This window comes from Penaeus vannamei, chromosome 24 (genome assembly GCF_042767895.1).
Source record: "Penaeus vannamei isolate JL-2024 chromosome 24, ASM4276789v1, whole genome shotgun sequence".
Lineage (NCBI taxonomy): Eukaryota > Metazoa > Arthropoda > Malacostraca > Decapoda > Penaeidae > Penaeus > Penaeus vannamei.
In genome coordinates, this window is record NC_091572.1 from 19,488,442 (window position 1) to 19,515,760 (window position 27,319).

The 27,319-nt window shown below is 45.4% G+C and overlaps 1 protein-coding gene across 1 annotated transcript in view; it reads right to left on the reverse strand.

Annotated features, from left to right (window-relative positions):
* The window catches only part of LOC113811040 (mucin-17), an 89,567-nt gene that overhangs the window by 61,947 nt on the left and 301 nt on the right, over positions 1-27,319 (reverse strand). The window contains exons 2-20 of the mRNA XM_070138063.1: positions 26,422-26,511; positions 26,026-26,153; positions 25,514-25,606; positions 25,185-25,301; positions 15,577-15,737; positions 14,943-15,154; positions 14,454-14,704; positions 14,092-14,268; positions 12,844-12,953; positions 6,005-6,173; positions 5,611-5,687; positions 5,258-5,440; positions 4,881-5,025; positions 4,023-4,192; positions 3,435-3,636; positions 2,346-2,465; positions 2,047-2,163; positions 1,710-1,888; positions 92-1,142 (exon numbers count right to left, since the gene is read on the reverse strand). Of these exons, the coding sequence (XP_069994164.1) occupies positions 92-1,142; positions 1,710-1,888; positions 2,047-2,163; positions 2,346-2,465; positions 3,435-3,636; positions 4,023-4,192; positions 4,881-5,025; positions 5,258-5,440; positions 5,611-5,687; positions 6,005-6,173; positions 12,844-12,953; positions 14,092-14,268; positions 14,454-14,704; positions 14,943-15,154; positions 15,577-15,737; positions 25,185-25,301; positions 25,514-25,606; positions 26,026-26,153; positions 26,422-26,489 (3,730 nt within the window). The 5' untranslated portion in view covers positions 26,490-26,511. The remainder of the gene's footprint in view (positions 1-91; positions 1,143-1,709; positions 1,889-2,046; positions 2,164-2,345; positions 2,466-3,434; positions 3,637-4,022; positions 4,193-4,880; positions 5,026-5,257; positions 5,441-5,610; positions 5,688-6,004; positions 6,174-12,843; positions 12,954-14,091; positions 14,269-14,453; positions 14,705-14,942; positions 15,155-15,576; positions 15,738-25,184; positions 25,302-25,513; positions 25,607-26,025; positions 26,154-26,421; positions 26,512-27,319) is intronic.

Sequence of the window (27,319 nt, forward strand, 5' to 3'; positions counted from 1 at the left end):
AAGATACTAATGACACATGCACACGCAGACCTACCCAAATAACATTCTTGAAACCGAAGTGTATCGGTTAAAGAAAAAAATTTAATCTTACCTTCGTGGCTACGTCTCTTCCGCTTCAGGTCGGCAGAGAGGTTCTCCAGCTCATCTTCAAAAGCCAATAAAACCTCTAAAGCTGTCTGGTCATTATCATCTTCCATATTCCATTTCTTGGAAAAGCTACAGAGACTTGCTATGTGGAGACTTTCCTGTAGACGCTCATCCGCAGATAAGTAGCCAAGCAATGCATCAATATCCCTCTCTATAATTGCTAAGCTAATCATCTGGGCTCTATCTTGTTTCTGGCTTGGGATTGACGTTGTCTCTAAAACCGAGGGATAAGAGGCAATTCTTCTGACAATGTTCCTAATAACCATAATACCAAGGTAACAGACATTTTCATTACCTTTCACTGGACAGACTGAGTCACAGAAACTATGCACTGGGTTAATCAATCTCTGGGAGGTTTGGGAATCAAAGAGATTCTTTATTAGTCTTAATAGTGGAAGATCTCTCTCGACAGTGTCTGCCATTTGCCTTCTAGCATAGTGGAAGAACTCAACCAATTTCGGCCAGGTCATAATTTCAGTAGCATATGAAATAAAAAGCTCTTTCATGTCTTCCACATACCCTTCAAGTTTCAAAATCATAACAGCAAGTCCATCAGCACTCCAGGTTCTGTTCACATAAGGAGTCACTGCTGTATGTGGCTTATCTGCTAATGTCAACATCTCGGTAAAGACAACATCACTTTGTACAAGAGCACATGAAATGGCTTCCTGTTTTAGAACTTCCGCATATAAATCCGCAAAACGAATGGGGACCTGTACCATTTTCCCAGGTTGTGCATCTCGAATTAGCATCAAGAATTCCTTTGTCACAGACAAGCCTTGCAAGAGCCCCCTAAGTTTCTCAAAGTTGCCCTCCAGTTCTGTGATACCTGTGGATGAGGAAAGCGTGCATTCATCCGGAATGCTTCGCCGTTTCTTTTCCAGCACAGGTGTGAGGAAAGTGTCGGCCAAATGAAATTCTCTGAATGTTTTAGGAGCAGTCACAACTTGATCACCAGAAGTCTGTAGTATGTTCAACCGATCATCGATGTTCACCTGAAGGATATGAAAACAAAATTGATTTAATGTTTTGAAATGTAAATCTACGTAATCTGCACGTGAATATACCAACTCAATCTCTGGATCTACATCTGTGAATCTACATGTGCAGGAAAAGTATCATATAACCTGTTAAATTTACAAAGAATGATTTTAAGCAAAGCAAACTTCTTACATACATGAAAGTATCATATAAGCTGGTTATTGATTCATGTGATATTGAAAGAGAAAGGAAATATAGGCGATATTAATTCACAAATTATGTAGTCAATTTCAAAAACCCTCCGTCCTTTTGATAGGGTAGGCTGTGATACAATAAGCATAAAGACTTTCTATCAAAATATTAAAGGATGAGGGTGCAGTCTGTCATCTCTTTTTTTACTCTACATATGAAAAGTTTACCAAGAAGTCATTCTAATTTTATCGATACAGTTTTTTTTACATTTTCATGCCCTATTGTGTTTGCAGATAAAATCTCTGATTTATAGTTCTGTGATAGCTGCCAGTGTCTAGCCAGCTGTACATACTTGCACAACAACTTTTGTCTGAACATATCGCACTCACAGTAATATGATCGAGTTTCTTCATGATCTGGATGGACGCGGCGTTCACATTGCTGAGAGACGCTGAATACACAAAGTAGTCTGAACCGTTAATGAAGACATCCTCAGGTATTTTCACCGAGTTGACGTTTCCTCCCACTTCAAGGTCTTCCACTTCGAGATTTCTAAGCTTGTGTATGGCTAAAGAATTTTAAAATTAGACATTTCAGTTATAAGCTATTATTTGATATGAAAAATTAAAATGTAGGGTATAATTACAAAATGATACATGTCAACTTCACTCCCCTATCGAAATTCAAAAGGACTTTTGATCATTTCTAAAAAATATATCCCTTTACCTGTGACCTCCTGGGTAGCTGTAACATCTGTCCTCAGTGGATTAACTAGATCAATGTTTGCCGATACATTTGTCTCTAAATTACCTTGATAAACAAGTTCTTCAAGACTTAATGTGCCTGGAAAGTCAAACTTACTAGAATCTATCCAAATTAGTCTTAATGTAACTGCCCCCCCCCCCCTCAAAAAAAGTAAAGGGGAGGGGAATATCTGCATTTTCAATATTACCAGACTGACCATTATAAAAAATCATGCAAGCAAAGATACTAATGCTATAAAAATAAATAAAGAGAAAACATACCATATATGTCATGGGTTCCATCCACAGTAACAACATCACGATGGAACTGCTTAATGTCAACACCATTCAGTGTCCCAGGCTCTATCTCAAAAACATTAACGCTCTGACAGGTGAAAGCCCCTGGTGACAAATGGAAAAACTAAATAGTTAACAAGTGTACTGGATTCAAAATTAGCCATGTATATAGAAAACACGTTTTCTACTATTGTATGAAGTGGGTTCTTATTAATGGATCCACACGATCGTGGATGTCAATATGTTTAGCATTACAAATCAACAAGACAACTGAACTCATTAGAAAATAGTTTGCCAATGAATCTCTCCAGAATTAAGCCCATGCAGGACGTCATCGATCGGCTTCAATTAAAAATGTCCTAAACTTGAAACTATTTTATGATAGATATGTAGCTACATTCTTCTCTAAAATTATCACGGCAAATGTCTTCTGAGAAAAACAAACCCATCTTCATTAGGATCAAAACAAATAAATCCGAAATAGTATCTTGGACATAATATAAAGCAATCAATTTTCACTTATGGGTCATGTATAACTAAAAATCAGCAGTACAGGACTGGGTAAGGGCTACTGCTTCCTACAGGGGATAGTAGGAAATGGATAACATACTATATTTATGCATCTAAAGAATATGATACTGGAGGAACATCTGATAATGAATATAACTAACTAAAAAACTAACAGATATACCAAACATCTTAATGTAACATGTACAAGAATTCATGCTAGGCCTAATAAAGTTGTAATAGAAGTATATTTTGCCGTTAAAAGACTATGTATTGGAAGCAAATATTCCAAGGCTTCAAGAAATGTTGATGGAACTAAAAATACATGTCCATTGTATAATATCCTCTGATTGAAGAGCTGAGTGAACAAAATGTGCACTTTGATTTATAAAGAAATCTTAATTGATATAAGGTTTCCATGACAATTTCTAATCTCTCAGAAAAAAGACGTGCATCACGATCTAAAAATTACATCAAGCTCTATTATGTCACTGTATTGATGTAGGATTCCTGATTATTTTGTGTAATGCATGGAAGGATTTATTTTACTAAATCAAATCTCCTTACCCAAGTACTCCTGCTGGCCTGTCGTTGTCAAAACGGTCGAGTTTCTCACAAGGAGGTCGTCTACATAACCTGAAGTCGATTCAACGACAGATGCCTTCACGACCCCAAGGAAGGTGGTGTTGCCAGTGATGTTATGAGTACCGTGGAGGGTGACGTACGAAGAGAAGGGGCGCCCTGTTAAGTTCGTGACGTGAGTGTCGACCTGGAGGAACCACAGAATATACTGAGAGAACGGACTTGGGTTTGCAAGACATACAGAGAGAAGTAAATGAAAAGGTGGTGGTGAGAAAGGAAAATGAGAAATATGAAAAAGAGGACTAGGATGATATTAGAAACAATTAGTGGAGAGGGAAAGAGGACAGCATGATTATAGATTTGTTTTCGATTTTTTATAAATCGACTACACAGCAACGTGAATGGTAGAAAGAGGAAGGAGAATATGAAGTGTAGTGAAAGACGGTAACTGCAAGCGATAATAAATAAACAAGGTAAATAAACCTTGAAATAAGATAAAGAAATGAGAAAAAATGGGCCATAAATATCGAATGGACAAACAATGAATCTAACTAAAGCCTCCAAGATATTTGCCTCAGCCTCCACGTGTTCGAAGGAGAGAGAATGGAGTGTCGAGTAAGATGCTCCTGTAAGTCTTATGACGTCATCATCTGCAGGGAAGGTCACACCATTGACCTCATTTACAAATAGCTCGTCAACTTTGCTTTCGCTCTCGACCTTGAGGTCCGCGAAATGAAGATCAGCTGAAGAAGAAAAGAATTAAGGAAATGTTATGTAGTTGAGTACAATACAATAACATGTACATCTTAATTACACAGTAATTACTGGTCATATAAGAGGAATGAAGACAGAGTCAGCTACTTGGGTCTAATGCAAAAAATAATTGTATATAGTTGACCCAATCGGGAAATGATTGAGTGATAGGTCTACTTGAATGTCTATTCATTTACGAAAGCTTTGTTATAACGGGCGTATACTGAAAGAAAATGTGTTGCAAGTCCTTTCTCGGTGAAACATACTAAAATACAGTAGCAAATTTATGCAACTGCAGGCCAGCCAATCACGAGTATAAATTAGGATAGGTTTTACAAACGTTCCTTAATAAAGACCTGTGTGCTTTAAGCATATTGCTGCAAGTCTTCAGACTCGAACGCATAATTAGAAGTACCCATTCATGGAAGTACAAAGGAAAGCCATCTCGCATTCCCTTTTTAAAATGACAGAGCACGAACAAAATTTTCCTAAGTTAACTCGATGTTGACAACGGAGTTCAGAAGAAAATCACCTAGAAATCATAATGATGCCCGGAACCTGAGGGGCTTGTCTAAGAGGATATAGTGGGATTGAAAACGCCAACAAACAACAAAACCAGCCTCAAATTATAGCGTCCTACATTGAACTCTACCTTCCCTAATTTTACACCCCACACACCTGGCCAGGTTTGAGGAGAGTCGACGAATATCGAGTCGTTCACTTTGGCTGCAACACTGGCAGCCATTTTTTCGACGTTCTCTTGAAGGTCTGAGAGATGGCTCCAGTCCATAGGTATATGTACGTCTGGTTCCGTTACATGTACCTGAGGACAATAATTTGATGGTAAAACATAGAATAAGTTTTGGTAAAATACTGAATGCCCAGTATATCAGTTGATGAAAATGAACTTGTGATCAAGCCTCTGCAGTGAATCACACCACACGAACTAGGGCAAATAACGAATACACAACCAGGAAATTAATAACGCCTTCCAAACCATCACAAGGAAACTGGTATTATTAATAATCATAAAGTAAATACTACAAATAACTTACCATAGTCACATTTGCCGTGTGGTCCACGGTCAGATCAGCTGTGATCGTGACGTGCTGGGTAAAGACGTGGCCCGAGGCAGCCTGAGGAGCAGAAGCTACGCGTGCCTCCAATTCAGTGACGTCTAGCTTCTTTATGCTACCGCGTCGGTTCTGGCACCATTCGTCAGCGCGGTGATGGTAGCTCTGGGATAGACGTGGTAGTTTATATCAATATTAATTGACTATTGGTTAGGATTTATATGCTAAATATTTCTGCTGCCCCACATGCTATAGTCTCTTTTCTTTCATCAAATTAAATCTCTTTCCCTAACACCTACTTCAATAATGGCATCTCATCTACATTACATACGTACGTCGAGAGAATTTGTATAGTTGATGTTCAGAGTAAAGAGATTGGAACTCATCTTGTCTGGATTATGGTTGCTGACTCCTTCAAGAAACAAAAGAAAATCGTTAGCCAGATCCCAATTTCATGAATTGCTATCACTTCTGCATTAACAAGTTTCTAGACCTGCTGATTTTTTTTTTTCCAGAAACTATTCCCTCGTATAATCAAACTGACCAAGTCTTAATACATCATATATGAACAATAAAAATAGCAAACAAATCAATAATTTAGCTCAAACAAAAAATCCTTGTCCCCTTTTGCATATTATATAAAGTGGTTTAATCAGTTCTGAAGCCCTTATTCCTACCTAATTATGACAATCTAACAAATCTTTCAAAACTATGTAATATCCATCTCACCCATAAGGATCCTGTCAGGCAGAGAAACCATAGAAATGGAGTTCACACCCACATCAATGGCTCCTTTCGTGTCCTTGAGCGATTTTGCCACAAAGTTCCACCCATCAAATTGGTAAAAAGTCACACCTGTCATGGAACTTGCCAGAGCAAGGATCACATTGGTCTCCACCTGATAGCAATGAAAGATGTATTCTATTATTTATCTATCAATCTAATTGCATAGGACTTACATCTGACATTAGCTGCGTCTTTAACCTGAAAAGAGTGGGTAGGAGCTGGAGCCAATAATTTCCGACAGACCTATAACATTTCAATTGTGCTGCATTGGAATTTATGGCAAATTATATCTGTTTTCATTTGTAGTAGCTCTGCAGAGAAACTTGCATTATTGAGTATTTTCATATCTAGCTAATTGTAGAGTACTTCAAACCCGCATTGGATTTCTGCATTCACACAGGTGTATGCAAAGACGCATAGAGCTCTATCTTACCAGATGTGTGTAAAAATTTCCGAGGTACACCCCACCCAATCAATTGAAGCCCTTGGGGTATTGTAAGGAGACGATCAAGTGAGATGATGGTGCTTAGGTTATTGGCCTTGTTTCTGCTGTTGCTATTAACTAGTAACCAAACTTGTAAGCATGCATAATGAAAGAGCAAATGATTGAAGCAGGAATTCCACAACTTCTTTTTCTCCTTAGTCAGCCAATATTGTTCATTGTGAAATGTCTGAACCAAAGACTACCTATGCTACCTACTCAGGCAGCGGGGTTCACTTAATAAGCGCTAGTCCACTGGCAGGTACCAAAAACATACCGAGCCATGAGGTCTTAGCTCTTAAGGCGTTTTAAGCATGGAAAGTTCTTGCCTGAAATCGCCTTTTGAGCCTTTTGAGCCTTTTGAGCTTGCTAAGTCAAGCGGTGTACCATCAACATGGCAACAGCGTCGGTTGCATACCGTACTGGTATGCGACGTTGGCCAGGAACTCTGCTTAATATCTTATCAGATAAATAATTTTTTTCATGGTACATGATTCTGTACTTTTCTTAGAATGATATTCAAAGAAATTGAAATTAACTGAAAACGAAAGGAGATTATTGGAATAAAAAGTGTTTTACTAATAAATAATAAATCATTATAAGACGAATAATTCACCTCTTACTGTTAAAATCCTTGTATCTAAATCGAGAATATATCTGCTATTCTATGAAATAAAGAATATTTCAAGTGATGATATTGAATTCGATTATTTGATATATTTAACCTCATAAATCGGATATATGAGAATGGGTAGGCCTATATTTTAATTCAGGGATGTTCATTTGTTTTGATAATGCGTCAGAATGAAAGGGCTTCCGATCGGAAGTGTGTCTCATTGTTTTAGAGGCACTTTATATAAATATAGGATAAAATATTGCACTTTAAGATGTTTGGGTAGATTTACTCTGCTATCTTGATGCGGCGCTTGCTTGTCAGTTTTTTTGAGATGCACCCTCAAACTGTTACCAACCGCCAATGGAATAAACTCCACCCTCGATTTATGCATTAGTAATCTCTTTCCGAGATTGTTGGTGGGAATACTTGTCTATTGCTTTTAAAACCCGAGTATGTATATGCTGTGTGTTATTTTGACATTTCTATGTTATCCAATGACTGTTATGATTTCTACTTTATAGAAAGACACTTCCACATGTCTGGCATCACTGAACAGGGCCTGCCTGCCTTGGAAAGCGTTTTAAGCAGGGAACGGTACAGTTCTTGGCCTATTGGCAAGAATTCTTGCTCAAGTACTTCCCTGCTTAAAACGCTTTTAGTCTTAGGATGTCTTGCTTTCTTGTCATGGCTGACATGGGTGCAGCTCCTCATACTGGGACATTTGTATGTTAATATGATGCATGCAATTCCATCTTATGAAGTTTCTGAGGAGATTTGGGATGGTGGGGAGGAGGGGTTTTGTGGAAAGTGAAACGACACATGCCTAGGAGCACTACAGGGCTGGCCCCTAGGATTATAACGAAGTTCTGAGGACTATATTCCTTGGGTAGGTTTCCTCAACAGAAGCAGGAACTCCAACAGCAGCTTTAATTCTGAACTGGAATATGTCACAGCATTATCTCTATGGACTCAGACGAACATCTGACAGTAATGCAAATGAGAGCTAACCCATTCTCCCAGACAATGGTGTAAATTTGCATATATCACCTAGTTGGTTATCACAAACATGATTCATCACTATCCATGTGACAAATAACCCTCCTAAGCTCTCGTCTGTCTACATCCTAAGAATATAACAATTGACAGAAACGAGATATAACGGACACTTTACTACCATCCACTACATTATGATAAAAGACATCAGGTTAGGCATCAAATTGAACAAAGTGGCGAACTGGCACGACCAGAATGGCTGGTGATGGGTGTTTTCAGCACAGCAATTCAAACTACTATTGTTGCGCACACGCTGTACATGACAAATTTGTACTCCTTCCCTTGCTGCTATAGCCAGCTGTCTTCACCTTCGGCCTTCTCATCCGATATTTTGATATGTGCATGAGCATAGGGGTTTATACTCTTGTTGTCTTGACAGCAAAAACAGTAGTGATAGTGGCGATAATTCCTATTCTGGAGGTGGAAGGAGAATGTGCCCAAGAGGTTTACTTTCGATGCCAAAATAACCTAGTTGGATGCTTACTCAAGGCCTTTGGACATTCTCCCACTTCATCACCAATGAGCTCATGGGCGAGCTCATCATGAGAAACATTTACTTGTTTCACTTTCTTCAAACACATATTTCTTACTGGACATATTTGTACGGCAAATATAACTGTTTCTGCAATAATTTTGCACAAGACTTGCTATGTGAATAAACCAAATGCTCAAGCAAAGGCATTACTGATTGTTTCTACGCCATGACCCTGTTCCCTGAGACTATGACGGGATTGTTTTGATAAACAGATACCTCCATGTGGCAAAGGAAGTCACCCCCTCCCCCTCCTCATTGGTGGACCACCTGTGAAAGTCAAGGCCAGTAATCTTAATTCTCCAGCATCAGTTCTTGTCGATCTACACCCTTGGAAGGTTATGGTTGATGAGTCTCTGAAAATTTTGGCAATTTCCAGCCATGACCTTCAACCCCAGAAAGCAGGCGTTTCAGTAAATGTTTACAAGCTTACAGTCAGTGCTGGCCTGAAATGTTGCTACATTTAGGCAGCTTACCTGCAACCCAGAGGGCTGTTAACTTGATAGCCAAGTCAGGTTTTGCTTGTAAAGGAGTACGAGTTCTATACCAACAACTTGTATACCTCCTCCACCTTTTTTCATTATCTGCAGAATCAGGGCAAGGACACAGTTGGGACAGTCTGTCCCAACATCAAGTTCATGGCAACTGTTCTGCTGGGGAAAACCAACAGATGTGAACAGTTGGAGTGGGCTTGCTTGCAGTGGTGCAGTAAGCATGTCATGTTAAGGCTATCTACAAAAGTATGATGGCTACCCAGTCCTTCAAGATGTTTGCAAATGTCGAGTTGTCTTCAAAATTGGGATGAGAGGATCGATATTTCTGGTAATCTGGCTCACTCGTACTCAATCACTGCAAGTTCTTCAATCATCATAAGCTTTTGTTCAACCTTCTTGACATGGTAGTCATTGCTTATGGTATTTTATTTTATAAAATAACTTGTCAGAAAATGTGACAAAGGTTGCCCTCAGAAAATGTGACAAAGGTTGCCCTCAGAAAATGTGACAAAGGTTGCCCTCAGAAAATGTGACAAAGGTTGCCCTCAGAAAATGTGACAAAGGTTGCCCTCAGAAAAGGATAATGCCGAAAAATACAAAATAGTTTTACAGTAACAAAGATGGAGGGCTTGCATATCAGAATTTACTCACTGACATGGGGTTAATTTGGATAGACAAGCAAGAGCCCCGCCCTTGTCGATGTCTTTAGCCATCCTATCAGTCTAATTAGCACCAGCCAGAATTTTCTGTATTCCCATCATCCAACAACCATGCTATGACATGAACCATGGATGAAGTCATAAAATTATCTTATGCTTGAGAGCTCCTCATGTGAGGTAGCTCTCCAGAATCTTTTCAGAATTGAGGTGGCAGTCAGACATTTTCGGTCCCAGTGGCTTCAAAGAGTTGCCAAACAAGTGACTGGCCCCATTTATGGTGACCATTGGTATATTAAAATAATGGCTTCATTACACTCCCCCGAAAAGAAATCAAAATGAATAGTAGTAGCTAAAAAGACCGACTGGACAATCCTCCAACGAATGTGGATCTGCTAAGATTTGCTACATTAATATCAAATAATACCTTACCTGTTATATTAATCACCAAAAAGAGACCAACAAAAATATTTTCATTCTGTTGAAGGTCATCTATTCCAAATGCAAAGAGCATCAAACGTTGCAACTGCGAGGGATCATACTTCCAATACCAGATCCTAAGAAAACAATCCAAAACAAACTCAGCTGAGGGGAAAACAAAACCATTGTTCCTTCCTACACCACAAAGTATGTTAGATAATCCGCACTAACTTGTACACATAGGTCATATTCATCTACCTTTACATTCATACACTTTACATAAATGCCACTGGCAAACAAGCAAACCAAAAAAGACAAGATTAAGGTCCCTCATTCAAAGACATGGAGTAGGCCTTCCCAGCTAACCTACATTACTTGAGGTTCAAAAGGAGCAGGCACACTTGTGCAATCATGACGGACGTGTTTTCACACGCATCGCCCATCCCTCCCTCCCTTCTACCTTCCTCCACCAAGCTAAGTGGAACACACCTGAACATATGCTTTTTTAACCTTTAGATATTTTATATATTAACAAAAACAGTTTATTATATATATATATTTTTTTTTATCCCCTTTTTTTAACCTAATACTGACTTTTACACACCAACTCCTTCATGTTTACATACACACCTGTTCTGCGCAATGACCGGCTACTTGACAATTCACTCCAGGCCGACAACACAACAACACGTTACTCGCTCACGCCCAAGAAAAGCAAGAAAACAACATTAGATGTCACGTCCCATTACACATTACCTTTCTTGCACTTACACTTACACTCATTATACTCACACTTCATGCACAAATCCTTAAACACACGCAGACACCCACGAATCAACTAAACACACACAACACAAACAAGCGCTGACACATTCCACACCCTTGCAACCCTACGGTACACTGAAACACACTACAAGACAAACACTCCAGGCACTCAATCCTTCTCCTGCTATTCCTTTGCGGTGATACCGGCGCCCCAAGTACCCGTGCATGATCTGCACGAGGCCTGTCAAATGGGGCCAGAGGGCCATCCAGTGCGATAACTGCTGTGAGAGATCCGAGCATGCTGGCTGGTATCATGTCAGCTGCATCGACTCCTTCACAGTTATATGCTGGATTTGGCCTAATTTCTCAAGCTCGTTTTTCGCATCTTCCCCCTTTATACTCTCCAGTTCCTTCAACACTCCATTCACAAGACAAATTGCCCTCCCTTACAACACATTCTTCCTCTTAACCCCACCCACACACCATATACTCACTACTCTCACCAACATACAACCAATCACTCGACCCCAATAATGCCTCTTCATCAGACTCTCATCACTGAGCTCCATATCCCACTGTTCTAGGCCTTCCATTGAATCCCAGATCTCTCACTCGTCTCATGATTATCTCCTAACCTCAGCCTTACCCCAGCCTTACCCCAGCCTTACCCCACCCTTCCCCTCTCCCTTCCCTTCCCCAACCCTTACCCCCATTCCCCTCTCCCTTCCCTTCCCTTCCCCAACCCTTACCCCCCTTCACCTATTCCTCCCTCCCTCCCTCCCTCCTACAAAATCACAAGCAACCTTGTAGACATCAACAAACACGGATACTGACACGCAGCACACTCACGTAATACAAGGAACTCACACCAGTAAATTTGTCACATATCACACCAACTAACTCTTACAAGCATTCATTCTTTCCACGTACCTTGATCCTTCCTCTTTCCACCCAGCAACCAATCACCACCAATATGCGTGCTATGCGCTCATTAGTGCCCTGCGCATTATTATTGAGATTGAGAGTGACCCTTGATTAACTCTTAGAAGAGCATGTGTGTATGGCATCCCTGGCAGGAGATCAAACAATTGGACCAGGCAACAGTCCACATTCTTTTAGAAGTGGAAGAGAACACTACACCACTCTTCGCTATAGAAATTGCCTTAAGTTTGAAAACGGTATGAAATACCCATATGGTACCATAAGAAGGAGAGTGATTCCCGATGAACTTTTTTTTTTACCTATTTGAGGCATCCTCGTACTTACTTGAGGATTTTTGGTGGGCGCATTGGTGATAATTTGTACATAAATGTTTGTATTTGTCAATTACATAAATATTAGAGCAGTAGATGCAGGCTGGAAAAGGGGGAATTTTGTGATTTTGGAAATTTCCACAGTAGTATGGTTGATCTCAGATGCTGTGACTCAGCAGGTCCTGGAGGATGATAGCAACTGCAGTGATTTTGACATTGGATGTGACATCACTGATGTTGGGCAAGATATGGAACTAGTTATCCCTAATGTCAGACACAGGATTGAGTGATGGCTGGCTGGCTAGCTAGCGCACACTCCCTAAATGTGGGACTCATCTAGTCAGACTCAGGGTTGATGGATGGATAGCTAATCTGTTAACTTTTGCCTTTCAAATCATGGACAATGAAATCAGATTCACTTTTCCTTAAAAATATAATAATAAATGAATAAATAAAAATAAGATAAACGTAATGATAAACAAAGTGAAAGAATTGTAAAGATAAGACCCTACCTGAATAGCGAGCCAGGCCACAGCATAAGACGTCGGGATATCTTGGTAAAGAATAAATTTACCAAGACGATATCGGTAAATATGAGAGTTTGTATGGGGATTACAACCACCTGAAATGATGTGATATAATAAGTATGATGTGCATAAGTGAAAAAAAAACATGATATGCATATTAAACAAGTCAGAAAATGTATAAAACAAAGGAAACATGTGCGTCAATTCGTAAAATATTAAGAAAAATTATTCAATTTCTTTTTCTCTGACACAAAGAACTAGCACTGTGCATAATGCTAAAGCCTGTTTAAGATGCCTTTTTCTAGTTTCCATTGCGATTGCCTTCATGAAAACTTGTTCTATTCTGTCTTTTTTGAAACCTTGGTAACATCTTACACTTAATATTTAGAATATAAACTTTGGTTAATGTAACCAAAGTGATGTACAGAGAGAGGGAAATCTTATAAAGCACAAGGAATAAACAATACAGATGCAGTGACCACACATTTACCTCATGACGAAAATATCCGCTAATTATTAGCACTCACAGTCAAATACACAACAGTTTTTGAATTGGCACAAAGTGCTAACAAGGGGGAGAGGGAGCACCTTATTGGCACGAAGTGCTTATAAGGGGAGAGAGGAGGTACCTTATATTTGTTACCTAGGAAAAAGGAAGGAAAGGTTACGTTTGGAGTTTTGGGTTCGCATTCAGGGCTCTCAAATTGGGAGTATAGTAGAGTAAAGGGGCCTGAAAAGCAGGGTGCAACGGTGGCGAATTATTATTTATTTCCATTTTCTTTACCATCTAATGTTTAAAAAACGGCAGAAATGCTGCTACGGAAAAGCGGCCAGCCGTGCATAGCGCAAAAAAATTCACGTTCGTAGCTGGTTTCAGCATGGCGGGAAGGTGAAAAAATCTTTTGAGAGCAGACAAAAATAGCCAGCGGCAAAACCAGCCACAGAGCGATTTGCCGCCGGTGCCTGGCTGCTTTTGAGAGCCCTGTGCCTGATACCCTGGTTTTGGGACCTCGCTGTCGGTAACAAATACCCAAACTTTTTAATTTTACCAACAAAACTGACATAGGAGTGATTAAAACAAATTAAGCATAAATGAGTACATAGAAATAGCATTCACAATGCACCCATAACCCCGTCCAAACAGCACAAAGATTTATGTAGCCAGAAAATTTCCTGCATTCCACCAATCATAGATGGTTTTCCATCTAATGTATCGTTGTCTATTAAACTAACCATTTTCGTTGTCCTCGCAGTGATTCGCCACCGCCAGGAAGGTATCAGAACCTAGCCCGGAGCCTAGAACGAAGGTCTCGAAGTGGTAGGCGCCTTTGGTGAGGATCTGCTGGAAGGGGACGAAGTGGCCCACATTCAGAGAGTACTTGTAGATCGTGCTGTAGATGTTGTGGTGACCTGGGGGTTGGAGGGAAGGGAGACAATAACAATTCCAGTGATAACGTGGATGATCTTTATATAACAAGCTGTGTTGGCACTAATTGGATGAAGATATCCCGAGGTCTAGACAACAGAACGTCGGCGAATGTCAATATGACATTTACAATATAGCACAAAAAATAAAAAGGGAAGAAACGACTAACCTTTATTATTGACGAAGTTGGCCATGGCGATGAAGTGGGCGTTGTAGATCCTGATGTGCGTCACGGAGTAAGGTCTCGTCCCTGGCAGCTCCTGGATGGCGTCGAAGTACTCGCCGGCCCACTCGTACACGAACGACACCGTCTCGTAGTTGGCCATCGTCACCACCTTAGTCCCGGAGTCCGTCTCCACAGTAACGTTCACCATCTTGAGGGATTCAGCCACCATTAGGATCGTGGTGTCCAGCTGCGTCCTGGGGGTTTGGAGGAAGGGTGATGTTAACTTTGACAGGAACCACATTTCATTATCTTTCCTAGCCAATACCTCACATTCTCTCTCGATCTTGATTCTCATCTCATCGTAATCTTTCTACTTTCCTTTTTTGATTTTTTTCACATTTTTCCCCTTAACTCCTCCCTTGCTTTCCTCTCTCTCTATGTAGCCGAAACAATTTCTCTACAGCGCGTTTTCCTTTTTCAAATCCAACTCACCACATCTTCACATCTATAGGGTGCTCTGCCCGGATGACCTGGTGATGGCTGAGAGACACATTCCCGCCTACTGTATCCTCAAGGACCTGGTACACATTGACGACAGGAGAGTTGGTAGTGGTGTCTTCTACACACGTCAGGAGCAGCCTGTCATTAGTGACGACGCCGAAGTCACACGCCACGTTCCCGTCGACGGTGGCCCAGTGAGTGGCCTAGGTGATGAGAAAAGGCATTGTACGGCGAGGGATTAATACACGTTATAAGCAATATTGAGTCGAGTTATTAAGAACACGTTCACAATAACCTCACCCTCATTTCCATGATTTTATACAATATGGCAAAACAAATACGAACCAAAACCAAAATATGAACAGATTCACTCACTCACTCACTCACTCACTCACTCACTCACTCACTCACTCACTCACTCACTCACTCACTCACTCACTCACTCACTCACTCACTCACTCACTCACTCACTCACTCACTCACTCACTCACTCACTCACTCACTCACTCACTCACTCACTCACTCACTCACTCACTCACTCACTCACTCACAAACAGCCAAGAAACCATGAGCAAAGAACTGAAAAGCACTGGATCTAAATTAAATTCACAGACTCCTCACAAACCTGCAGCGTCTGAGAATCGAGTGTGTAGAGGGAGACATTCCTGGAGTTCCCGACGACGGCCACGAAAGAGCGATTGTGCCACGACGTCATATAGATCTTCTGGGAGCCTCCGAAGAAGCCCAGGGAACCAGACGGCACCACCTCGCGCAACATGGGGACACCTGGGAGAGAAAATGACCCGAGTTCGTACATTTTATATGCATGCATTCTTATGTATGTGTGGGTGTGAAGGAGGGAGCTGGGAAGAGGAAAAGGGAGCTGGGGAGCTGGGAAGAGGAAAAGGGAGCTGGGGAGCTGGGAAGAGGAAAAGGGAGCTGGGGAGCTGGGAAGAGGAAAAGGGAGCTGGGGAGCTGGGAAGAGGAAAAGGGAGCTGGGGAGCTGGGAAGAGGAAAAGGGAGCTGGGGAGCTGGGAAGATGAAAAGGAAGCTAGGGAGCTGGGAAGAGGAAAAGGGAGCTGGGGAGCTGGGAAGAGGAAAAGGGAGCTGGGAAGGGGAAAAGGGAGCTGGGGAGCTGGGAAGAGGAAAAGGGAGCTGGGGAGCTGGGAAGACGAAAAGGGAGCTGGGAAGACGAAAAGGGAGCTGGGAAGACGAAAAGGGAGCTGGGAAGACGAAAAGGGAGCTGGGAAGACGAAAAGGGAGCTGGGAAGACGAAAAGGGAGCTGGGAAGACGAAAAGGGAGCTGGGAAGACGAAAAGGGAGCTGGGGAGCTGGGAAGAGGAAAAGGGAGCTGGGAAGAGGAAAAGGGAGCTGGGAAGAGGAAAAGGGAAGCCCAGGGAACCAGACGGCACCACCTCGCGCAACATGGGGACACCTGGGAGAGAAAATGACCCGAGTTCGTACATTTTATATGCATGCATTCTTATGTATGTGTGGGTGTGAAGGAGGGAGCTGGGAAGAGGAAAAGGGAGCTGGGGAGCTGGGAAGAGGAAAAGGGAGCTGGGGAGCTGGGAAGAGGAAAAGGGAGCTGGGGAGCTGGGAAGAGGAAAAGGGAGCTGGGGAGCTGGGAAGAGGAAAAGGGAGCTGGGGAGCTGGGAAGAGGAAAAGGGAGCTGGGGAGCTGGGAAGAGGAAAAGGGAGCTGGGGAGCTGGGAAGATGAAAAGGAAGCTAGGGAGCTGGGAAGAGGAAAAGGGAGCTGGGGAGCTGGGAAGAGGAAAAGGGAGCTGGGAAGGGGAAAAGGGAGCTGGGGAGCTGGGAAGAGGAAAAGGGAGCTGGGGAGCTGGGAAGAGGAAAAGGGAGCAGGGGAGCTGGGAAGAGGAAAAGGGAGCTGGGAAGAGGAAAAGGGAGCTGGGAAGAGGAAAAGGGAGCTGGGAAGAGGAAAAGGGAGCTGGGAAGAGGAAAAGGGAGCTGGGGAGCTGGGAAGAGGAAAAGGGAGCTGGGGAGCTGGGAAGAGGAAAAGGGAGCTGGGAAGAGGAAAAGGGAGCTGGGAAGAGGAAAAGGGAACTGGGGAGCTGGGAAGAGGAAAAGGGAGCTGGGGAGCTGGGAAGAGGAAAAGGGAGCTGGGAAGAGGAAAAGGGAGCTGGGAAGAGGAAAAGGGAGCTGGGGAGCTGGGAAGAGGAAAAGGGAGCTGGGAAGAGGAAAAGGGAGCTGGGGAGCTGGGAAGAGGAAAAGGGAGCTGGGGAGCTGGGAAGAGGAAAAGGGAGCTGGGAAGCTGGGAAGAGGAAAAGGGAGCTGGGGGGCTGGGAAGAGGAAAAGGGAGCTGGGGAGCTGGGAAGAGGAAAAGGGAGCTGGGGAGCTGGGAAGAGGAAAAGGGAGCTGGGGAGCTGGGAAGAGGAAAAGGGAGCTGGGGAGCTGGGAAGAGGAAAAGGGAGCTGGGGAGCTGGGAAGAGGAAAAGGGAGCTGGGGAGCTGGGAAGGGGAAAAGGGAGCTGGGCAGCTGGGAAGGGGAAAAGGGAGCTGGGGAGCTGGGAAGAGGAAAAGGGCGCTGGGGAGCTGGGAAGGGGAAAAGGGGGCTGGCGAGCTGGGAAGGGGAAAAGGGAGATGGGGAGCTGGGAAGAGAAAAAGGGAGCTGGGGAGCTGGGAAGAGGAAAAGGGAGCTGGGAAGAGGAAAAGGGAGCTGGGGAGCTGGGTAAAGGAAAAGAGAGCTGGGGAGCTGGGAAGAGGAAAAGGGAGCTGGGGAGCTGGGAAGAGGAAAAGGGAGCTGGGAAGAGGAAAAGGGAGCTGGGAAGAGGAAAAGCGAGCTGGGGAGCTGGGAAGAGGAAAAGGGAGCTGGGGAGCTGGGAAGAGGAAAAGGGAGCTGGGGAGCTGGGAAGAGGAAAAGGGAGCTGGGGAGCTGGGAAGAGGAAAAGGGAGCTGGGGAGCTGGGAAGAGGAAGAGAGAGCTGGGGAGCTGGGAAGAGGAAAAGGGAGCTGGGGAGCTGGGAAGAAGAAAAGGGAGCTGGGGAGCTGGGAAGAGGAAAAGGGAGCTGGGGAGCTGGGAAGAGGAAAAGGGAGCTGGGGAGCTGGGAAGGGGAAAAGGGAGCTGGGAAGAGGAAAAGGGAGCTGGGGAGCTGGGAAGGGGAAAAGGGAGCTGGGGAGCTGGGAAGAGGAAAAGGGAGCTGGGGAGCTGGGAAGAGGAAAAGGGAGCTGAGAAGAGGAAAAAGGAAGCTGGGGAGCTGGGAAGGGGAAAAGGGAGCTGGGGAGCTGGGAAGAGGAAAAGGGAGCTGGGGAGCTGGGAAGGGGAAAAGGGAGCTGGGGAGCTGGGAAGGGGAAAAGGGAGCTGGGGAGCTGGGAAGGGGAAAAGGGAGCTGGGGAGCTGGGAAGGGGAAAAGGGAGCTGGGGAGCTGGGAAGAGGAAAAGGGAGCTGGGGAGCTGGGAAGAGGAAAAGGGAGCTGGGGAGCTGGGAAGAGGAAAAGGGAGCTGGGGAGCTGGGAAGAGGAAAAGGGAGCTGGGGAGCTGGGAAGAGGAAAAGGGAGCTGGGGAGCTGGGAAGAGGAAAAGGGAGCTGGGAAGAGGAAAAGGGAGCTGGGAAGAGGAAAAGGGAGCTGGGGAGCTGGGAAGAGGAAAAGGGAGCTGGGGAGCTGGGAAGAGGAAAAGGGAGCTGGGGAGCTGGGAAGAGGAAAAGGGAGCTGGGGAGCTGGGAAGAGGAAAAGGGAACTGGGGAGCTGGGAAGAGGAAAAGGGAGCTGGGGAGCGGGGAAGAGGAAAAGGGAGCTGGGAAGAGGAAAAGGGAGCTGGGGAGCTGGGAAGAGGAAAAGGGAGCTGGGAAGAGGAAAAGGGAGCTGGGGAGCTGGGAAGAGGAAAAGGGAGCTGGGGAGCTGGGAAGAGGAAAAGGGAGCTCGGGAGCTGGGGAGAGGAAAACGGAGCTGGGGAGCTGGTAAGAGGAAAAGGGAGCTGGGGATCTGGGAAGAGGAAAAGGGAGCTGGCGAGCTGGGAAGAGGAAAAGGGAGCTGGGGAGCTGGGAAGAGGAAAAGGGACCTGGGAAGAGGAAAAGGGACCTGGGAAGAGGAAAAGGGAGCTGGGGAGCTGGGAAGAGGAAAAGGGAGCTGGGGAGCTGGGAAGAGGAAAAGGGAGCTGGGGAGCTGGGAAGAGGAAAAGGGAGCTGGGGAGCTGGGAAGAGGAAAAGGGAACTGGGGAGCTGGGAAGAGGAAAAGGGAGCTGGGGAGCTGGGAAGAGGAAAAGGGAGCTGGGAAGAGGAAAAGGGAGCTGGGAAGAGGAAAAGGGAGCTGGGGAGCTGGGAAGAGGAAAAGGGAGCTGGGAAGAGGAAAAGGGAGCTGGGGAGCTGGGAAGAGGAAAAGGGAGCTGGGGAGCTGGGAAGAGGAAAAGGGAGCTGGGGAGCTGGGAAGAGGAAAAGGGAGCTGGGGAGGTGGGAAGAAGAAAAGGGAGCTGGGGAGCTGGGAAGAGGAAAAGGGAGCTGGGGGGCTGGGAAGAGGAAAAGGGAGCTGGGGAGCTGGGAAGGGGAAAAGGGAGCTGGGAAGGGGAAAAGGGAGCTGGGAAGGGGAAAAGGGAGCTGGGGTGCTGGGAAGGGGAAAAGGGAGCTGGGGAGCTGGGAAGGGGAAAAGGGAGCTGGGGAGCTGGGAAGGGGAAAAGGGAGCTGGGGAGCTGGGAAGGGGAAAAGGGAGCTGGGGAGCTGGGAAGAGGAAAAGGGAGCTGGGGAGCTGGGAAGAGGAAAAGGGAGCTGGGGAGCTGGGAAGGGGAAAAGGGAGCTGGGAAGAGGAAAAGGGAGCTGGGGAGCTGGGAAGAGGAAAAGGGAGCTGGGGAACTGGGAAGAGGAAAAGGGAGCTGGGGAGCTGGGAAGAGGAAAAGGGAGCTGGGGAGCTGGGAAGAGGAAAAGGGAGCTGGGGAGCTGGGAAGAGGAAAAGGGAGCTGGGGGGCTGGGAAGAGGAAAAGGGAGCTGGGGAGCTGGGAAGAGGAAAAGGGAGCTGGGGAGCTGGGAAGAGGAAAAGGGAGCTGAGAAGAGGAAAAAGGAAGCTGGGGAGCTGGGAAGAGGAAAAAGGGAGCTGGGGAGCTGGGAAGAGGAAAAAGGGAGCTGGGGAGCTGGGAAGAGGAAAAGGGAGCTGGGGAGCTGGGAAGAGGAAAAGGGAGCTGGGGAGCTGGGAAGGGGAAAAGGGAGCTGGGAAGAGGAAAAGGGAGCTGGGGAGCTGGGAAGGGGAAAAGGGAGCTGGGGAGCTGGGAAGGGGAAAAGGGAGCTGGGGAGCTGGGAAGGGGAAAAGGGAGCTGGGGAGCTGGGAAGGGGAAAAGGGAGCTGGGGAGCTGGGAAGGGGAAAAGGGAGCTGGGGAGCTGGGAAGGGGAAAAGGGAGCTGGGGAGCTGGGAAGGGGAAAAGGGAGCTGGGGAGCTGGGAAGAGCAAAAGGGAGCTGGGGAGCTGGGAACAGGAAAAGGGAACTGGGGAGCTGGGAAGAGGAAAAGGGAGCTGGGGGGCTGGGAAGGGGAAAAGGGAGCTGGGAAGAGGAAAAGGGAGCTGCGGAGCTGGGAAGAGGAAAAGGGAGCTGGGGAGCTGGGAAGAGGAAAAGGGAGCTGGGGAGCTGGGAAGAGGAAAAGGGAGCCGGGGAGCTGGGAAGAGGAAAAGGGAGCTGGGGAGCTGGGAAGAGGAAAAGGGAGCTGGGGGGGTGGGAAGAGGAAAAGGGAGCTGGGGGGCTGGGAAGAGGAAAAGGGAGCTGGGGAGCTGGGAAGAGGAAAAGGGAGCTGAGAAGAGGAAAAAGGAAGCTGGGGAGCTGGGAAGAGGAAAAAGGAAGCTGGGGAGCTGGGAAGAGGAAAAAGGGAGCTGGGGAGCTGGGAAGAGCAAAAGGGAGCTGGGGAGCTGGGAAGAGGAAAAGGGAGCTGGGGAGCTGGGAAGAGGAAAAGGGAGCTGGGGGGCTGGGAAGAGGAAAAGGGAGCTGGGGAGCTGGGAAGAGGAAAAGGGAGCTGAGAAGAGGAAAAAGGAAGCTGGGGAGCTGGGAAGAGGAAAAAGGAAGCTGGGGAGCTGGGAAGAGGAAAAAGGGAGCTGGGGAGCAGGGAAGAGGAAAAAGGGAGCTGGGGAGCTGGGAAGAGGAAAAAGGGAGCTGGGGAGCTGGGAAGAGGAAAAGGGAGCTGGGGAGCTGGGAAGAGGAAAAGGGAGCTGGGGAGCTGGGCAGAGGAAAAGGGAGTTGGGAAGAGGAAAAGGGGGCTGGGGAGCTGGGAAGAGGAAAAGGGAGCTGGGGAGCTGGGAAGAGGAAAAGGGAGCTGGGGAGCTGGGAAGAGGAAAAGGGAGCTGGGGAGCTGGGAAGAGGAAAAGGGAGCTGGGGAGCTGGGAAGAGGAAAAGGGAGCTGGGGGGCTGGGAAGAGGAAAAGGGAGCTGGGGAGCTGGGAAGAGGAAAAGGGAGCTGGGGAGCTGGGAAGAGGAAAAGGGAGCTGGGGAGCTGGGAAGAGGAAAAGGGAGCTGGGGAGCTGGGAAGAGGAAAAGGGAGCTGGGGAGCTGGGAAGAGGAAAAGGGAGCTGGGGAGCTGGGAAGAGGAAAAGGGAGCTGGGGAGCTGGGAAGAGGAAAAGGGAGCTGGGGAGCTGGGAAGAGGAAAAGGGAGCTGGGGATCTGGGAAGAGGAAAAGGGAGTTGGGGAGGTGGGAAGAGGAAAAGGGAGCTGGGAAGAGGAAAAGGGAGCTGGGAAGAGAGAGAGAGAGAAGATAGGGATAGAGAGAGAGAGAGAGAGAAGATAGGGATAGAGAGAGAGAGAGAGAAGATAGGGATAGAGAGAGAGAGAGAGAAGATAGGGATAGAGAGAGAGAGAGAGAAGATAGGGATAGAGAGAGAGAGAGAGAAGATAGGGATAGAGAGAGAGAGAGAGAAGATAGGGATAGAGAGAGAGAGAGAGAAGATAGGGATAGAGAGAGAGAGAGAGAAGATAGGGATAGAGAGAGAGAGAGAAGATAGGGATAGAGAGAGAGAGAGAGAAGATAGGGATAGAGAGAGAGAGAGAGAAGATAGGGATAGAGAGAGAGAGAGAGAAGATAGGGATAGAGAGAGAGAGAGAGAGAAGATAGGGATAGAGAGAGAGAGAGAGAGAGAAGATAGGGATAGAGAGAAAGAGAGAGAGAAGATAGGGATAGAGAGAGAGAGAGAGAGAGAAGATAGGGATAGAGAGAGAGAGAGAAGATAGGGATAGAGAGAGAGAGAGAGAGAGAAGATAGGGATGAGAGAGAGAGAGAAGATAGGGATAGGGAGAGAGAGAGAAAGAGAAGATAGGGAGAGAGAGAGAGAAAGAGAAGATAGGGAGAGAGAGAGAGAAAGAGAAGATAGGGAGAGAGAGAGAGAAAGAGAAGATAGGGAGAGAGAGAGAGAGAGAGAAGATAGGGATAGAGAGAGAGAGAGAGAGAGAGAGAAGATAGGGATAGAGAGAGAGAGAGAGAGAAGATAGGGATAGGGATAGAGAGAGAGAGAGAGAAGATAGGGATAGGGATAGAGAGAGAGAGAGAGAAGATAGGGCTAGAGAGAGAGAGAAGATAGGGCTAGAGAGAGAGAGAGAGAGAAGATAGGGATAGAGAGAGAGAGAGAGAGAAGATAGGGATAGAGAGAGAGAGAGAGAGAAGATAGGGATAGAGAGAGAGAGAGAGAAGATAGGGATAGAGAGAGAGAGAGAAGATAGGGATAGAGAGAGAGAGAGAGAGAAGAGAGGGATAGAGAGAGAGAGAGAGAGAGAGGATAGGGAGAGAGAGAGAGAGAGAGAGAGAAGATAGGGATAGAGAGAGAGAGAGAGAGAGAAGATAGGGATAGAGAGAGAGAGAGAGAGAGAAGATAGGGATAGAGAGAGAGAGAGAGAGAAGATAGGGATAGAGAGAGAGAGAGAGAGAAGATAGGGATAGAGAGAGAGAGAGAGAGAAGAGAGGGATAGAGAGAGAGAGAAGATAGGGATAGAGAGAGAGAGAAGATAGGGATAGAGAGAGAGAGAAGATAGGGATAGAGAGAGAGAGAAGATAGGGATAGAGAGAGAGAGAGAGAGAAGATAGGGATAGAGAGAGAGAGAGAGAGAAGATAGGGATAGAGAGAGAGAGAGAGAAGATAGGGATAGAGAGAGAGAGAGAGAAGATAGGGAGAGGGATAGAGAGAGAGAGAAGATAGGGATAGGGATAGAGAGAGAGAGAAGATAGGGATAGGGATAGAGAGAGAGAGAGAGAAGATAGGGATAGAGAGAGAGAGAAGATAGGGATAGGGATAGAGAGAGAGAGAGAAGAGAGGGATAGGGGTAGAGAGAGAGAAGACAGAGATAGAGATAGAGAGAGAGAAGATAGGGATAGGGAGAGAGAGAGAGAGAGAAGATAGGGATAGGGATAGAGAGAGAGAGAGAGAAGATAGGGATAGGGATAGAGAGAGAGAGAGAGAAGATAGGGATAGGGATAGAGAGAGAGAGAGAGAAGATAGGGATAGGGATAGAGAGAGAGAGAGAGAAGATAGGGATAGGGATAGAGAGAGAGAGAGAAGATAGGGATAGAGAGAGAGAGAGAGAAGATAGGGATAGAGAGAGAGAGAGAGAGATAGGGATAGAGAGAGAGAGAGAAGATAGGGATAGAGAGAGAGAGAGAGAAGATAGGGATAGAGAGAGAGAGAGAGAAGATAGGGATAGAGAGAGAGAGAGAGAAGATAGGGATAGAGAGAGAGAGAGAGAAGATAGGGATAGAGAGAGAGAGAGAGAAGATAGGGATAGAGAGAGAGAGAGAGAAGATAGGGATAGAGAGAGAGAGAGAGAGAAGATAGGGATAGAGAGAGAGAGAGAGAGAGATAGGGATAGAGAGAGAGAGAGAGAAGATAGGGATAGGGATAGAGAGAGAGAGAAGATAGGGATAGAGAGAGAGAGAGAGAAGATAGGGATAGAGAGAGAGAGAGAGAGAGAAGATAGGGATAGAGAGAGAGAGAGAGAAGATAGGGATAGGGAGAGAGAGAGAGAAGAGAGAGATAGAGAGAGAGAGAGAGAAGATAGGGAGAGAGAGAGAGAGAGAGAGAGAAGATAGGGATAGAGAGAGAGAGAGAGAAGATAGGGATAGGGATAGAGAGAGAGAGAGAGAGAGAAGATAGGGATAGAGAGAGAGAGAGAAGATAGGGATAGGGATAGAGAGAGAGAGAAGATAGGGATAGGGATAGAGAGAGAGAGAGAAGATAGGGATAGGGATACAGAGAGAGAGAGAGAGAGAAGATAGGGATAGGGATAGAGAGAGAGAGAGACAAGAAAGGGATACGGATAGAGAGAGAGAGAGAGAAGATAGGGATAGAGGTAGAGAGAGAGAGAGGATAGGGATAGGGATAGAGAGAGAGAGAGAAGATAGGGATAGGGAGAGAGAGAGAGAGAAGATAGGGATAAGGAAAGAGAGAGAGAGAGAGAGAAGATAGCGAAAGGGGAAGAGAGAGAGAGAGAGAGAAAATATGGATAGGGATAGAGAGAGAGAGAGAGAAGATAGGGATAGGGATAGAGAGAGAGAGAGAAGATAGGGATAGGGATAGAGAGAGAGAGAGAAGATAGGGATAAGAGAGAGAGAGAAGATAGGGATAGGGATAGAGAGAGAGAGAGAAGATAGGGATAGGGATAGAGAGAGAGAAGATAGGGATAGGGATAGAGAGAGAGAGAAGATAGGGATAGGGAGAGAGAGAGAGAGAAGATAGGGAGAGAGAGAGAGAGAGAGAAGATAGGGATAGAGAGAGAGAGAGAGAAGATAGGGATAGAGAGAGAGAGAGAGAAGATAGGGATAGAGAGAGAGAGAGAGAAGATAGGGATAGAGAGAGAGAGAGAGAAGATAGGGATAGAGAGAGAGAGAGAGAAGATAGGGATAGGGAGAGAGAGAGAGAGAGAGAAGATAGGGATAGAGAGAGAGAGAAGATAGGGATAGGGATAGAGAGAGAGAGAGAGAGAGAGAAGATAGGGATAGGGAAAGAGAGAGAGAGAGAGAGAAGATAGGGATAGGGATAGAGAGAGAGAGAGAAGATAGGGATAGAGAGAGAGAGAGAGAGAAGATAGGGATAGAGAGAGAGAGAGAGAAGATAGGGATAGAGAGAGAGAGAGAGAAGATAGGGATAGAGAGAGAGAGAGAAGATAGGGATAGAGAGAGAGAGAAGATAGGGATAGAGAGAGAGAAGATAGGGATAGAGAGAGAGAGAAGATAGGGGTAAACCCCCAGTCCTTTGAAAGACCTCAACGCATTGGAAGCTAATCTCTTCAACAAACCCGGAATCAACGAGGAGCAAGAAATTGGAGGGACTCACCCTCAGAGTCCTCAAAGAGCGGCCACTCCAACGGGTGGTGTCTCTTCGGCCTGTGGTTGAGTCGGAAGTCTCTTTCAGGATTTTGTTCCGTCTGCCTGCGTTCCCTTCCTCCTCGCCCTGGTTGCGGTCAAAGGCGGTTTATTCTAATCAGTGCCTTTGATTTCTACTAACTGTTTCGTAGATTAGTTTAGCCGATTTTTACTTGTTTAAAAGGTGGCTCGTTTTAGCTTCAAAGTTACGTCTAAAACGCAGATTAGTTTACCAGATGTTTTACTTATTTAAAAGGCAGTTCTCTTTAACGTCAAGGTTGCGTCAAAAAACGGGCTTACCGGGGTAGACGTCGGAGGCCGCCCTGACGTAGAGGTGCGTCAGGTCACTGGCTTCTCGCACGAGCCTTTTCTTGAACGAGGTTAAGTAATCATCTGAGAAGAAAACAATGTGTAACAAGTATTCCTGCATATTACCATACTGGCTGAATATAAGAATGTTGGATTATTATTTACAGTATGGACGCACTCGCCAAAATAAAATAATAATGTAAGTTGCCTTGACTGAACATGCTCGCCACGAGGGAGGGGTTGATGGGGGCACCCCCGGGAAACTGTCTTCCCCTCGATATGCACGGCAGGATAGGGCTAAAACTTGGGAGCATCGAGTGGACTTTCCGCGATCTTTTTTTCCTTTATTTGTGGCATTACCGTTCGTGTCTGCATGGTTATCTCTTGGGCCAACGACTGCAACTTTGTCCTCTACAACAATATCACTCAATTTGTCCTAGCTTAGTGCGCCCATACCGGAAAGGTTAATCAAAATGTCCTTCCCCAGTAACCCTAATGCATACCTAAATCCCTGCTCTTCCGACTGTAGAAAGGATTCAAGGTCTGCAGGATGGACTGCAAGATGCCGCCTCCGCTGGAGTCCTCTCGCGCCGCTGGGAGATGCAGTTCCGCCTCTGCATTTGGGATTCCTCTGTCCAGGAATGACAATGCAGTTTGAAGGCACACAAAGTATCACACCTCTGCCAACTATATACCAGAGATATACAAAATACATTCTGAAAACTAATATCTTTCCAAATCTGAAGTAACCTCTACCGTAATTCAACACTCCTTGAGGAGGGTTACCCGTCCCTCCCTCTCTCCCTTTGGTCATAAACCATTGTTATAGAGGGCGGGACTCTTCACAAAATTAGAGAATATGCACATGTGCTGTTTACCTTTCTATAATTACGCCTTACCTGGGACGGCTGGGTGCCGCGAGCGCGTTAGCCAATAAGAGGAAAACAGGTACTGCATGCAACCACATCTTGTTGCTGTCGAGTTGGACCCTGTGTGATATAATCCTTATTACATCGACTTCAGTAGTTTTTTATGTATAGCTAACCGATACCCCTATACCCCTTGCCCTGTATAATAAGGCCATTGCTCGAGAACTTGAAATACCCGAGTGGGCGATTTAAAAAGATCCGGGACTGTAATGGTAAGATATTTATTAATAACTGTATAACCCAAATTAATGGAATGTAATGGTACTTTATATCGTTTAGCAAGAAATTGCGTCAATCAAACTATAGATGATAGTAGTGCACGCACTACTTACCTGAGCGCCATCTGTTACACGGTTTGTTTATATTGACTTCGCCGATAAGGGAAGATCTTTAGGCACTGTTAGCTTATCATATTGACGTAATTGTCTTTCTGCGTTTTAAATTTGACTTGCTAAATCAGTGCATGCAGAGGAAAGAGCGACATTTATTATCCAGGAGGAAAATCATCCTTACTTTCATGGGACAGAGTTTTTGAAATATAAACATTTCCTGTTTTGCAACTATAGTGAATACTCCTTGCGACTCATAATACAAGACATGAAACACGAATTAAAAGTGATAATCCTTTGATAACCTGGTCACGAGGCACGCAAGAACACTGAAATTTCTGCCTTTGGATAACTTGGCAATTTCTTCGTTTTTTACGACTTAAAACACTTCTCCAATATGTTGCAAATGTTAACCACCTCATCCCTATTTTAGATCGAATGTGAACTACCATTTCGAGGCTATCACACGTCCCTTTGCGAAGCATGTCGTGGGTAGTTATTCTATTTTAATTGGTCGTTCAGCGTAAGCATTTAATTGG